General features: G+C 42.0%; 1 protein-coding gene across 1 annotated transcript; it reads right to left on the bottom strand.

The window, feature by feature from the left end:
* Positions 1 to 8612: 8612 nt before the first annotated feature.
* LOC129182519 (basement membrane-specific heparan sulfate proteoglycan core protein-like) lies at positions 8613 to 15517 on the bottom strand. The gene is made up of 8 exons (XM_054778760.1): positions 15362 to 15517; positions 14651 to 14797; positions 14426 to 14560; positions 13438 to 13610; positions 13189 to 13375; positions 10850 to 11029; positions 10512 to 10778; positions 8613 to 10436 (listed from the first exon to the last, which is right to left on the bottom strand). Exons 1-8 carry the CDS (start codon positions 15501 to 15503, stop codon positions 10432 to 10434), a joined length of 1236 nt encoding a protein of 411 aa, XP_054634735.1. The 5' UTR covers positions 15504 to 15517; the 3' UTR covers positions 8613 to 10431.
* Between the last annotated feature and the right edge of the window lie 8 nt (positions 15518 to 15525).

Here is a 15525-nt window from a genome sequence, read left to right as displayed (position 1 = left end):
ATCCTTCATCATACATTCACCTTATTTCTCTGCTCACAAATAAATGTGCAATGGTTAGTTTCCGTTTTGATTTCAGCAAACGCTTACGTCGTCTTCAGTCAGCTAGTACAAGGGGTAGAGAGATGAGTGGGTTCCACTGAAGTTTGCGATTATGCTGAAAGATGTGGCCTAAATAGTTATTTTACAATAGCAACTTGGGGAAGTGTCTTGCCCAGGAGGAACACAACAACAATGTTTGTGTGGAGGTTGCCAACCTTGTGTTTTCTGGACAACCTGCTCTACCTGCTGAGCCACTGCCACCCTTGAGAAAAGAAATATCCAGAGAAATATGTGAGGTTGTCATGTAGCACAAGTTGGACCGCTGTCACGCAAGACATAAGATTTCTGGGCGCATCAAAGGATTAAAACGATGCACGTCTTGCACTTTGTTTGGGTTTTGCAACGCTTCTTACAAGCATACAGCCTCAACAAAGTGGTGTTAGGAGAAGAAGAATGTGAGAAAAGGAAGTATATACAGTACCAGTCAAAGGTTTGGAGACACTTTTGAATTCGAGACACTTGAATTCTTTTGAATTCAAAGGTGTCTCCTAACTTTTGACTGGTACTGTGCCTGACTGACGGGCGGCCAGATCAGCTCATCAAACAAATTTAAATATTAGTCAATGACAACACAACTGAACACAAAATACAGTTTTGAAATTAAACTTTTTATAATTAAGTGAGAAAAAAATCCAAACCTACATGGCCCTGTGTGAAAAAGCGAACGCCCCCCTATAAAGCCATTTCTAAAGCTTTGGGACTCCAGCAAACCACAGTGAGAGCAATTATCCACAAATGGCGAAAACATGGAACAGTGGTGAACCTTACCTGGAACGGCCGGCCAACCACAATTACCCCCAGAGAGAAGCGACGACTCATCCAAGAGGTCGCAAAAGACCCCACAACAACATCCAAAGAACTGCAGGCCTCACTTGCCTCGGTTAAGGTCAGTGTTCATGACTCCACCACAAGAAAGACACTGGACAAAAACAACCTGCATGGCAGAGCTCAGAGATAAAAAGCACTGCTGAACCAAATGAACATTAAGGCTCCTCTCCATTTTGCCAGAAAACATCTTGATGATCCCAAAAACCTTTGAGAAAATACTCCATGGTCTGATGAGACAAAAGTTTAACTTTTTGGTAGGTGTGTGTCCCATTACATCTGGCGTAAAAGCAACCCTGCATTTCAGAAAAAGAACATCATACCAACAGTAAAATATGGTGGTGGTAGTGTGGTAATCTGGGGCTCTTTTGCTGCTCCAGGACCTAGAAGACTTGCCGTGATGAATGGAACTATGAATTCTGCTGTCTACCAAAAAATCCTGAAGCAGAATATCCGGCCATCTGTTCGTGACCTCAAGCTGAAACCAACTTGGGTTCTGCAGCAGGAAAATGACCCAAAACACGCAAGCAAGTCCACCTCTGAACGGCTGAAGAAAAACAAAATGAAGACTTTGGAGTGGCCTAGTCAAAGTCCTTACCTGAATCCTATTGAGATGCTGTGGCAAGACCTTAAAAGAGCGGTTCATGCTGGAAAACCCTCCAATGTGGCTGAATTACAACAATTCTGCAAAGATGATAGATCATCAGTGACATCCCTTAAAAAATGTAAATAATGATTGGTTCAGGTGGAAATTATGGCGGAAAGACCAGAATGTCCCTCATTTTCCAGCAAACTTCCCTTATTTTCAAATGCAAATGTTGACATGTATGGTCTGTACGGTGTTATAGTTCAGTTATTATTTTCTACCATGTCCGTGTTGTGTCAAGTGCTTCACAAGAAATGAAACCAAAACCAAAAAAGACAAAGAGTTAAGTGTATCAAAAGTACCACATTTTTCAGAGGGTTATTTTGAGGAATTGTTTGGCTGGACACCTACAGTAGCCAAAGCAGCATAAGATAAGTCATAATAATTAGCTACGCTATATTGATAGTATACTGCATATTTTCCAGTAGATTCCAAGTGCAAACAAATAATGTTAACAGCAAGCAATTTGTGTGAGTTCAGTGTTATTTTACAATTTTTGTGTCAAAGGCCTCTTTGGGTTGTAGTTTTCTCTAGGGATTGTTTGACATAGTGAATTTTGTTGTTTTACAAAACAAATGTGTGCTTTTGTGTTACTTCCTGTGTGCTGCTTCCTGTTGATATCTAGTGATGATGTTGCTTCTCAATATGCATTCTAGACTGGACTTTTTCTCTCGTGGCTTACAGACCAAGTAATGGCCTAAAAATCAAAGCATATACCGTGCACTTGCTCCACTTCTGACGCAAGACAAACAAAAAGGTGCAAAAGGCATCACCTGTGAAGGAGAGAAGTGAAAGCCAGAAGTAAAACCCGTGCAGTATTATGGCATCGAAGCAACCTGAACAGCATCTGATGTGACCACCAAAAGCATACAACGTGATTAGTGCTGTCAAGAGAGTTAAAAAAAATTGTGATCTGAATTAAAATTAATGGATCCGCTAGATCTCTTTTTTTTTTTAAATGGCTGATAAAAGCCCTCACCCTCAGGTATTTTCATTTCAATTAATTACATTATTGTGGCAGATCAAAAAATGTCAAAAAAAAAGTGGCTTCATAAAGTCATGTATGGTTTTCTGTCCTAGCCATTTACATTCCTCTGTATTTGACACTGCAACCGTCCCTCGCGACATCACGTTTCGAACACCGCTCCCTCACTCTATCGTGTTTTTTCAAAACTGAATTAATTAACAAAAGACCGTGGATAATGGATAACAATAAATGACTACTTCGATTGGCTGGGGGCTAGTCCAGGGTGTATGTACCCCGCCTCTCTCCCAATGTCAGCTGGGATAGGCTCCAGCAGAAGATGGATGGATGGACTATAGACGTTTATTAGTCAAAAAATATTGAAAGACAAGTTATATGTAGTATTCTGGTCACTAGGCGTCAGTAATGTTTCATTGATGAAACACCGATTATTAGATTATGTTGTTTAGATTAGATTAGATTACAATAGAATAGATTAGATTAGATTAGATTAGATTAGATTAGATTAGATTTGATTTGATTTGATTTGATTTGATTTGATTTGATTTGATTTGATTTGATTTGATTTGATTTGATTTGATTTGATTCGATCCGATTCGATTCGATTCTCACTGCATGGAGTCAGCCATGGCATGTCCGATATGACATAGTGAAAAAAGTTCTCCTCCCGTTTAAGTAGTACGTTTTTGGCTTCTTACGTTGTCTTTCTTCCCCGACTCCGTTTGAAACCCTTTAAGTTAAATTGGAGGCTAACTAGTGAGCTCGAGAGCATGCTATGTTTAAAGCAGCGGCCGTCCTTGCAAAGATCCCGTAGCCTGCGCATTACACTTTCTGTACACAATGTGGTGTACACAATGAATAAGAGGAGTGTAAAGGTGACTATAGGGGTGTTATTTCATGTCTACAAAGCTGCAATAATTGTAACAAATTGTAACGAAATTGCTAACAAAGGTAATACCAACCGAACGACCATCATTGTCGGGCTGAGGCGCCACTCCATTGTATCCTAACGATCGTCATTTGACACCACTAAAGAGCCAACCATTCCTGTCTGCACCTGCCTCTGTCTTTCGAGGGTAAATAGACTGGATCTTGCATGAAGCTCTCAGACTAGAGCTGTCCTATCTAGTCTGACTGGTGTGTGTCCCAACGAGCCTGCTTGGATGAGAGGCGAAATGTCTTCTAAGACAACCGATACAGTCAGGTTGCGATTGATTGAACGCCCTGAGAACAGTAAGAACAATTTTTGAGCAATACAAGTATTGAACACTGAACCAGCTGAGGTCCACGGATCTCACGTTATAGCAACGCAGTTGCTAACGTTGCGCTCGGAACTGGGTGCGTTGCGTTCATGAGGTACGCTAAACTTGAGCTGCTTCAGTGGTAAGCAACCTCCTTCTTCCAAAGAAGGCACATCACTCTACCTTTATGAGTGGTGCCGTCGTAGCCTTTTTTAAATGTAAATTTCCCATTCATTCGACATTCAAGTCTCACATGCTCCTCCATTTCCACGTCTTCGCTCTACTCCTCGCCGCTCCTCACCTTGCCCTTCCAACTACAATGCTAACGCTAAACAAGCCCAAACAGTGACAGCCAATCAATGTCCACTTCGGGGTGTGACCGATTATTGTTTTCCACCCCCTGTCAACTCGAGCGCAAAAAGCCCAACGCACAAAAACGGATTTTATAAGAAAGGCAACTCGCATACAGAAACAGTAACGTTAGAGAAAGTGAATCCCGCAAATGTCGCCCGTTTGCACAACTCAATTTCCATATCGAGCTGCTTGTGTATTCTCAGCCTCTCTCTACTTCCTGTGAGAGAAAAGCAAGCTGCTTTGACCTCTTTTTCCGCCCGTCCATCTCTGTGTCTGCCCTCATTGTCTTTAGCATCATCTTCATCACATTGCTGTCGATTGCAAGCCAGACATGTGGCGACTGGTGGGTAGATGAATCAGACAAGTACATACATATCTGCAGAAAGAGGATGCCAGTGTGTCCCACTTTTCATGATATTGCAACAAAGATGCACTTCGATAAACACATTATGCCATGGTAACATTTTCGTTGAAACTAAAGGGAGCTTTGCAAGACATGTATTGAATTTCTGGAGAGACTGTCTGCCGCTGACGGCACTTGATTAATATTTTACTTCCAAAAGATCCCTCGGGAGCTTATTTAAACTTTCCCTTGACCCTTGTACAGGCTCAGAGCCTTTTTGCTTCAGTCAAAAATGTTTTGATGCGAGCAAATGCTCTTTCTAATCATCTCCTCTGATGTGCAAGATAACCGTGCGGGTAACTTGCTGGGATGTCCTGTTAAGCGCAGCACTTTTTTCTTTTTACACAGTGTCTTTGTACAAAGTGCCTTTAATTAGTAAGAAGTGGAACAGAGAGATCCGTTTTCCAGTCAATGTGACCTGGCATTTTAACTCTTCATAGCATCTTTAACATTCTCAAATATTGTATATTATTATTATTATACTTGATTTATTCCACATATATATATAAATATATCATATAGATCTCGCCTCTTGGCCGAAGATGATACCCTCGAGCCTGGTGAGGACATTCGGAGTAGAAAATGGATGGTAATGGGAATCGGAATGGAAATCATTTACTTTATTTCCAACAAGCTTAACAAAATTACATAGAAAATTAATTAAAGGGATAGTTTGGATTTTTTGACATGAAGTTGTATGACATCCCCATCAGCAGTGGACTATTTCAACAGTGACTTACACCCCCATTTGGTCCCGCGATTCCAGTTCTGGTTGCATTTCCGTGATGAGGAACGTAGTTCTGCTCATTTAAGTAAAGAGTTTGGCCTCTCAAAACAATATGCGTTCAAAAGAGTAATACATCTGCATCATACAAACGCCTCCTCCAAAAAAGCAGACCTCACAAATCGCTCGGTGTTGTGTTCGTCGCCCCTGCGTTCGTGTGTATGTGATGAAGACGCTCGCAGCACTTAAACAAGATGGCCGCGGCGCTCCGCCTAGCTGCCCTGTTCTCACGAGACAGCTCTTCTCCAAACGAGAAGTCTCGTCATTTTTTTAATCTCACGAGTGACACCCTGAGCCATTAGTGTCAATCAGCACGTACAAGAAGAGCGGGAGGCACCCTCTGAGTCTCTTCCTGCACTTTCCCGTTATAAATGACTGATGGTCACACTGGTTAGACGTGCATGTGGGACTGATTTTCACTGCCTCCCGCATGACCACAAAGTCACACACACACACACACACACAGGATCTTGCCGTATGGAAACACAAAAACTAGCTGATAATCACACAGTTGCAGTTGCTGTTTATATCCTGAGAGTCAGTTCAGTGGGGACAGAAAAACAGATCCGATATACGAGCAAAGAAAGGAAAAACAAACTTTACACTGTTTTTATACCAACTCTGGAATCTGTTCATTTTCGCACAATAAATACAAACGCAGCTCCAATGGCACCCGGTGGACCACAGGCCTCCACCCAGGCCTGACAATCCTAATTAGGATCTGCACTAAACTGAACATCCTCTTCAATGGCATATGACTGAATTTCATGTATTATTTACCGGGACGTGAAGGGCAATGTCAAAAAATGTGGGAATCAAACCTTTATCCAGATTCACACTAAAATGTTATGGGTTGTAATAGAGATGATCAATACTGGCTATCAAATATTCCGATACTGGCCAGCAATTCATTTCAGATACCGAGATCCACCAATACCCTTATAAGCAGCAGATGCCATATTTATTTTAAACATTTTGTCTCAACAAAGTTGTCATAAAAAAAAAAAATCTGAATTTTAATCAACCAAAATAGCATCTTCTCCCATATCAACAAGCGAGATACATTATTGATCAGTTCACAAATAAGACTCCAATGAAATAATGCTGGCAAGGATACAATTTGGAATCCCCAAACGTCCATATAAGAACAAAGTGCAAAGTCTGCGATTTGAGACTCATACAATGAGTGAAATTATAAACTGGAAAGATTACATTAGAAGTATTAAAGGAGGACGCCTTGCATAACCATAACCAGAAAAACGGACGCCAACATGAACTGATATTGCGATTTTATCAGACATCTGTTGGTTCTACGTTTGGTTCACCCTTCCATGACGTTTGGTGGAAATCAGTGCTGTTTGCAACACGGCTAATTAACAGAGAAATGTAACTTTAGGGTGGAATGTGTGTCAAGGAAGTTTTATTTTCAGGTTCTCGAAATGTATAGGCGTCAATGTGTCCCCATGTGCGTGGGGCACTCTATTAGTATATTCTTGAAGCTTTTCATGAACTCTGTGCTGGTAGAAAGATTAAAAAAAAAAAGAAATATAAAAATGGGCTTTAAAAAGCGGGGGTAGTCTGTTACTAAACATGTCAAAGGGAAAAAATGTGGTGCAATGCAGGAGTGGGACATTCTCGCACAAGCATCTCCACGCAAAGTGGATGTTTACTTTGGAGGATGTTCAAAGTCATGTTTTTATTTACGGTGCCCAGCAACAAGTCCCTGTGGGGACTTTCAGTCTGACTATGCTTGTATGTCAGCACTGCTGGGTGAAGACGTGTTATTATGCCGTGTCCCCACCTTCTGCCACGCTACCAACCAAATTCCATTATGTAAGTTAATTGTAAGTATTAAATAAACTTAAAATACAGACAAGCGCCAGACCTAGTTGCCAGAACAACAGGCTTTTATTGCAGGTTTAAACAACCTCAAAACAGGCACAATAATAATAACAACATGATAAAAATAATAAAAACATGGGCTACTGTTGTGGCCCTTTGTGAGTCACAGACCGACAAAACCCGTTTTGTCACGAAAACTTTTTACATATGGGCTCTTTCATCTTTAGCCTTGCTGATAAACTAGATTAATAAAACATTCTGGTCCCGGAGAAACGTGAACCACTTCATGAGTCATGAGGACAAGGATAAAATGCTGCAGCAGATTTAGTGGAATGTCACTTATTTATGGCAGTATCGATGTCATCCCAACACCCACTTATTGTAAATATATAGTCATCTCTTGTAACGTCAGTAAAAAAGACGTTTCATAATGAGACTTAAGAGGAACTGAAGAGAGCTGGAGAGGTGAAATCACCGTATTTCACAAACAATGTCGAGAACTAAGGAAGAACCAGTAGGAAAATAGCGAATTGGATTCTTAAACTCTACAAACTGACATCATGGGGGGTTTACTCCAAGGACTCAAACCTATCATGGCAGTAGCTTACCTGGCTGTCGTTTAATCACATTCATACTGTATACGTATACTATGATCTTGATTAGAGAGAAAATATAAGCACTTTCACTTTTATTGTCTATTTTTATCCACCTAATGATGCATTTAGCTCGCGTACACCCGCCTGCTAATTTCTGTTTTTACTCTCTGGCCATTTCAGAGTATACATGTGGAACGAAAACAACCTTTCTGTTGCCTCTGGTTGCTCCAAAGCTGAACATGTCAGAGAAGCAATTTAGATCTGAGGCGCTTTGTACTGGATGTTTTGCAGACAACACAATAACCAGCAGACCCACTTCCTATGTCCACAAGCCTAACCTAGTTGCCCAGGTGAAAACCATGGCAACAGACTTGACAGGCGGCTCCCCTTCCCCACCGATCACTTCCTGTTTCAGGAAGCTCTCACATCATTTGGTTCCTTCCTGAATGATGGTTTTCCCATAAGATTACTGCAGGAGTCTTTCACTTTAAGCCTTTGATTATTATCTGGAATATACATTGTTGTTCGGCACAAAGACCGATGGCCTTTTCCTCTCTGCTCCCCTCTTGACACTCATGGAAGCGTAGACTTCTTATAATTGTGATACGATCTATAGATAGGAATGCATACAGAAACTCAGTATCATGATGGCACCGCCAAAGTCAATGGTAGTCAAGGTAACAGAATTGAAAAACTGAGTAGATATCGCTGCTTCATTTTGGTGCTAAATTCATGCAGACTCAGCCCTCTGCAACAAGTGCTTGAAGGTGATATCGCGCCAGTAACATTTTGGAAGCGATGTAACGTCCCGACACAGGAACACAGAATTGGACGCTCTTTTTAAACGTTATTGTCGACATTAACACTCCAACAGGTCGCGGCGTTTGCCGCTCTCCGCAACAGCAACACGACACTTCCCCATTATCCACCAATCACACTCACGGATAGCGAGGTGCATTCGTGAACACTGGAATTTTGAACATGAACATTTCAACACAAGCAGATTGTTTTTTTTAACATTTACCTGTGTTCTGTATTGCTGCTGATTTTGCTGTGATAATTATGACACTTTGTTGTGGATTTATTTCATATTGGTGAATTTATTAGTTATCATTTTATTTATACAGTATTATTGAAGTATTAAATTACTATTCTGTTCAAATTGCACGGCACAAAACCCCGTAAAAATCAAAAGGCATTGTTTTTGGACAACATTTGTATGTTTTCCTTTTTTTAAGCACCAGCACCGTTTAAAAGTAACGATTTGGCACCGGTATCGGATAATAATACGTAAATGATACCCAACCCTATTTATGGGATGAATGTATTACAAGGTGGCTTGGACTGCTGGAACTTTTTCTATTACACGCCATTAGAAAGGATTTCTTTGTGTGTATTCACAACAGAATGAATTATTTTCCACTCTGCCTGATCTCTACTTGGATATATTTCAAATAGAACAATATATACAGTATGTTTCCCCTCTGGACTTTTTTGTGTGTGTCTGTCAAGTGAGGCGGTGGGATGAGGTGACACGGGGCAGATGTTTCTCCCTCAAGCTTTGATGACGCTTGTAAAGATGGAAGAGCGGAAAGGGTAAAGCCTCTTTCTCCGAGGAGACGTTTGGGTTTTTACGAGAGGGGCCAGATATAGGCTGCGCTCTGGCTCAAGTACTGGAAATGTCAGCTTTCTTTCCATTTCACTGCTGCAGCCGCAACCCCTAAATGGCAAGCTAACACTTCATTAAAGGCCTGATTTCAATCTTATGTAACAACACGGCTCTCCGGGGCTAAGTTTTGCAACAGGTCTGCTCCAAGTGAAATTAGCATTTTATTGTTCATGCGAACACAATGAGCTAAAACGCTCTGCTCAGCAGTTCTGTTTTTGCGTCAACGTTAGAATGCCTGCCGATCGCTTATGGGAAAAGGTTCATTTTGTGCAGTGCACGTGTTCTCCCATGAAGGCGTCACAGCAATGTGCCTGTCGCCCCCTTGTGGTTACAAAGCTAACTTTTACAAATTCAGATTTGAAACTAAATGCGTCACAAATTAATAATATATTTTAAGTATCAGGGGGATTCATTGACATAGCAATATTACTGATTTCTTTTTTCAATACCTGTGCATGTTATTAACACACACCTACCAATTACCATGAAAATAAAAGTGTGGTCCAGTGCAATGTGCAGTGCAAAGACACTTGTTTGAGAATTTAGCTTAGGGCATGCATTTTAATTTGAATCATAAGCCTTGACCAAATCACGCACAACTGTCTCATAACGAGGCATGCTTTAAAAACACTCTGAAAATGACCAAATATGGTTCCTTGCCTAATAAGGGCCCACCACTACCACTAAACACCGTGGATCTGTTCATTTTTCCTTTCGTTTTTTGGTTGAAATGTACATCTAGAGGATGGAGTAAAATGAATACACACAGAAGATTTCTATCACTGTTTTGGAAACAGCATTCAAATAGAGCTGGTCGTCTTCTCATCTACAAAAGTTAAACAAACTGCTTCCCCTACTGATTTTAGTACATCCACTATTACAAATGTATGAGTTTATCTGCTGTACACTTGAGTGTTGCTTTCCATTTGCTGTCACAATCCAGTCTTGCAGGAACGCTGCAGTGTGAGATGATGTGACCATGTTGGCCTAAGCTGGAAAGCCCAGACAGAAAACAAGTGATGAGGTGAACTTCAAATTAATCTCCAATCGCCCACCACAAAGCTCACCTTTTACAATAACTTTGGCCAGCACCTCACTGAAGCCGATGTGGTTGGTGGCCACACACTTGTACGTTCCGCTGTCGCTCAGTTTAACACGCGCTATGAGGAGCTGCCCATCCTGTGTGCTCTGACTTCCAGCAGGCAGGTTGACTCTGCCCACCCGGCTCCATTCAAACTGAATGGGATGTGAGCCATGAGCCAGACAACGCAGAGAAAGAGAATCTCCGGGCTGGAGCCTCGCTTGGTCGGGCAGAGAGGTGGCGTAAGGAGGGCCTGAGGGAGAAATAGTGGCATCGTGAAAAGAGAATTATCATTAGGTGTTTTGACAGCCTCGATTCACTCACTCTCCACCTCCATCTGCGTGTATGCCTCGCTGTAGCCATGGATGTTGGTGGCGTTACAGATGTATTGGCCTGAGTCCTGGCGCCCCACATTGGTCAGTGTCAGGACACCGCCAGCCACTGTGTGTTTCCATGGCAACGGGGCTCTCAGCTTGGACCAAGTAATGACAGGAGCTGGAGTACCTGAAAGAAATATTAATAACTAATTAATTAATTAATTCATAATATACGTTGTTATGGTATGCTATCTTATACTGTACATCACTGTGCAAGTTTTTCACCATCATTAGTTTCACATTCTGCTTGACAGCTCTGACTCTTTTCTGTTGTTTTTTCATTATTTCCTGTTTTGTGCTCTTATTTTGTACATCCATGTCCTGTTTTTCACCATTTACTTTCTATTGGTCATGCTTTGAGCGCACCTGGCGCTAATTGGTGGACTGTAATTTAGTTTAGCTGGTCTTCCTGCGGGCCGCACGGTGGTCTAGTGGTTAGCACGTTGGCCAACACAGTAACAGCTTGGAGATCGGGAAGATTCTCCCCTGGGCATTTCTGTGTGGAGTTTGCATGTTCTCCCCGTGTGCGCGTGGGTTTTCTCCGGGTACTCCGCAAAAAAAACATGCAGGTGAGGTTAATTGGCGACTCGAAATTGTCCAGAGGTATGAATGTGAGTGTGAATGGTTGTTTGTCTATATGTACCCTGCGATTGGCTGGCGACCAGTCGAGGGTGTACCCAGCATGTTGCCCGAAGTCAGCTGGGATAGGCTCCAGCATGCCCCCGCGACCCTAATGAGGAAGAAGCGGTATAGAAAATGGATGGATGGATGGTCTTCCTGGTAGTTGCTGATTCATTGTGTGCTCTGTGTTGGCTCAACCAACCCAGGCTTTGTGCTCAAGATGCATCTCAACCTAAGTTCCCCAAACAAAGTTAAATGGTACTGCAGCGGTGATTATCAACTTACTTTGTCAAGTCCGGTTCTTGGCTTTGTGCTCAGTGCGCATTCACATAAAAGGGGGCGTTTGACGTCATATTATTGTACTTCCGTGCAAAAATGAATGCGCAAGTTAACACTGACTATTATACGAACTATACCCTACTACAAGTAGTCTTTTCATTTATCAGCGCTCAGTATTGCACAACTTGGACATATGAACACTTATCCATTTAAAAAAATAAATCAATTGGAGCAACAACTGTCTTTTTACATCTTTGAAATGTGCCTATAGTGTCATATTTTATTGCTAAATGCTGTAGCTCGGCATGACCACTCAGTGGCAGTTTTGACGTGTATTGTGGCGACCTTTTGTTAATAATAAGGAAGTGTTTTCTTCCAGTTGATTGATGCCTCAGAGTGCTTATTCCTCCAGGAAATATTGTAAGATAAGGCTAACAGGCTGAGCACTCATGCAAGGACTGCTGTGACATATACATCTGTAAACATTGGCCCAATTAATATTTCATATTATGAAATTATTAATCTTATTCTGCTCAAATTATTCTTGCTTCCAGGTTCACCAGTTTTTGACTAAATGGTGACACCATCTCCGAATGAGTTACACAGTGAAACAGCGGTGCTTTCACAGACAATTTTAATCCAGATTTTACGCCTAAATCACCACGGTGATTTAAATGATCAAAATGAGTAATCTAAAAACTGTTCCCCAAAGAATTTCAAGCCTGTGTTATGCCAGGTTTCACATGCGTTACCTGAAACTGAGGGTGTAAAAAATGGATTTTGAGATATTGGGAAGAACCTGCTAACTTGGCGGCAAAAGGAATGCTTTCTGAACTGTAGCCATATTTTAAGAGATTTCACAACTTTTATATACAGTATTTTTTAACATGATTTGAAATGTTGAGTCATACTGACTGTCAACATTACCATCAACAGCAGCTAGTGGGTGCATTAGGCTAGCGACAACTGTATGCTTCTCCTGTACCTGCTTGGTGAACTTGTTTATTGGTAACTGCTTGTTGGACTCGCTGGCTTGTTATGTTAATTTAGCCTATTCAGCCTCCCATTAAGCATTTGCTTAATGCTATTGTATAGCTGAATAACTGCTAATGTATTAAGTTAAGATTCTGGACACCTATTAAGCCTGCTGTTGTGTAGTTGAATAACTTGGCTTTCGAAATTAAATGTCTGTTCTTGGTCATGAATTTAGTGAAAATTCCTAAATAAATGTGGCTTATAGTCCAGTGCGACTTATATATGTTTTTTTTCTCTTCATGACATTTTTTGACTGATTCAACATGCACAATACTTGGCAGCAACTTGTCAGGAAAATACAGTGTTTTTTGCATAGCACTGTACTGTACAATAAATGCATTAAGATCTTACCAGTGGCCTGACACTCCATAGTGACAGTGTGTCCCTCCACCACTGTCATTTCTTTATGACTCACTGAAGCTTTGGGCACACCAGGTCCCCCTTCCACGATGACCTCAACTTTGACCTCGGCCACACCCACATTGTTCTCAGCTTGGCAAATATACACACCCGAGTCCGCTGGACGTATCACATGCCACTATGGGAGGACATGATGGTGTTAGAAGACCAAATAAAACATTACTCCAGTTCACTTATCACCTGTATGGTGTTGACGCCATCTATCTCCTCAGTAACCAGCTGCAGAAAGGAGCCTTGGCGTCTCCAATTCATCTTGGGGCGTGGCCTGCCTGTGGCACGACACTGCACTGACACACGGTCACCGATTTTGACCCGCACGGTTCCAGTTGGTGACAGGCGCACTTTAGGAGGATCTGGGCGGAGGGGCACAAATGTGGGTTTCACATGAGTGTAAAGCCTCCAAAGGCAACTGCCAACGCAAGACCTCTCAGCGTATCCACAAATGTTATTTTGTGTGCTGGACCAATGTCCTGGCAAATAAGTACAATATTTCAGTACAGTCCACCCCAGTTTTCGTATGATTTGGTTTCCGTTTCATACACTTACAGCATTGCACATAACAAACGAGCCTTATACTGTATCGCTCCGTGAAATCAAGTGTGCCAACAAAGCACCCTTCGCGTTGCTGACTCACTACTGTCCGTGCATTTTTTGGAAAGTGCAACTGCTAAATAACCCGCCACGAAGACAAAGACAGTTGCAAGTGCCAGCATTTTGATACAGAAGGTGAGAAACTCTACTGAATTCAATCTTGCCAGGATGAGCACAGTCCACATTAACCCTAAGTTCAAGCTGTGAGTATGTGGTCATATAGAATATCATATAGGAGAGTACACAAATTATGGTAGTTGTTTAACGTTAATTCATTCATTTTCTACTGCTTGTCTTGTTCAGGGGCACAGTTGAGCTGGAACCTATCCCAGCCGACTTTGGGCAAGAGGCGGGGTACACTCTGGACTGGTTACCCGTCACAGGGAACTATAGGCAAACAAGCATGAATGCTCACTAATTTGGAAGGTGACGCTGCTTATGTCCTCTGTCGCGAGTAGCGTAATCAAACCCAAGACCCTTCACCCCCGTGCCACAATCCTCACCACTAATCCATGGCTGGCATGTTTTCAATTTGGTTCTAGTTTTGCTCCTGATATAAGAAATACGAGAGGCTCACATTTGACGTTGAGCTGGGCCGAAGCATGGCTGGAACCTGCAGAGCTGGACGCCACACACTGGTACTCGCCCTGATTAGCAGGTCGAGCATTAGCAACTGTCATGACTGCACCCCCGGGGCCAATCTTAACATTGTCTAGATGAAGTGAAAGTACAATAATGACAATCTTGACACACTGTGAGATAAATTGGAGAAAACATATGCTTATCGGCCGACACTCCAAACCTGCTAAGGGTTGATTGTTGGCTCTCCTCCACTGCAGCTGAGTATGCTGTGCACCGCTCCCCACTTGGCACCTGAAGCTCACAGGCTCCCCTTCGCGCACAGTAATAGTGCGGGGCTCCACTGTGACTACGAGACCTTGACCTGTGGCTGTAGAGGCAGAGAGAGCACATACACACACACAAACACACAGCAGAGCACATGCATACAGCCATGCAACTCTGTGAACCTTTAGATGGGCCGGAGAAAAATACTGTGTAAACCATCATCAACTCAAAGCAAACAGTCTGTGTAAATACTTGTGCTTAACAGAAGGGCCTCCGATGACTCAGCAAAAACAAGACGAAAACATTTTTAATTTAAAGTAAAAGCCTTGCTAATGAGGCAGGGCATTAAAATTCTATTTTATTATAGTTTAAAGGTGTGCAAAGCATTAACAAACATTATTTCCCACAGCACAGTTCCAAAAAGAACTTGTCCAAAAGACAAAACAACACTTTTTTGGGCAATACAAGTATTGAACACTGAACCAGCTGATACAGTATGTGTATAATCAGGACTGTGCTCATTTTTGTTGCCAGATAGCTGCAATTTTGTTTTACAAACAATTGACATTGCCGAGGTGGCCAGTTTGAGTGAGCTGATATCTATTAAAACAAATTAAAACCATCTGTTTAAGTTTGTGTTGAAATAAAATGAAAGGACCCCAATTACCGGAACATAGCAGAGAGAAGAGGACCAGAACACGGGAGAGCGAGTCCATGATGAGTTGAGACGAGAGTTCAATCACTTTGTGTGCTGCCAGGCTGTCTCTTTCTGCTCCAGTCATGTTCGACCTTTCACCCTCACCTGCCATTCACCTCGCTCCCCCACTCAAA

Source organism: Dunckerocampus dactyliophorus, chromosome 6 (genome assembly GCF_027744805.1).
Source record: "Dunckerocampus dactyliophorus isolate RoL2022-P2 chromosome 6, RoL_Ddac_1.1, whole genome shotgun sequence".
Taxonomy (NCBI): domain Eukaryota; kingdom Metazoa; phylum Chordata; class Actinopteri; order Syngnathiformes; family Syngnathidae; genus Dunckerocampus; species Dunckerocampus dactyliophorus.
The sequence above is the reverse complement of the archived record's forward strand: the minus strand, read 5'-3'. Positions and strand labels throughout refer to the sequence as shown.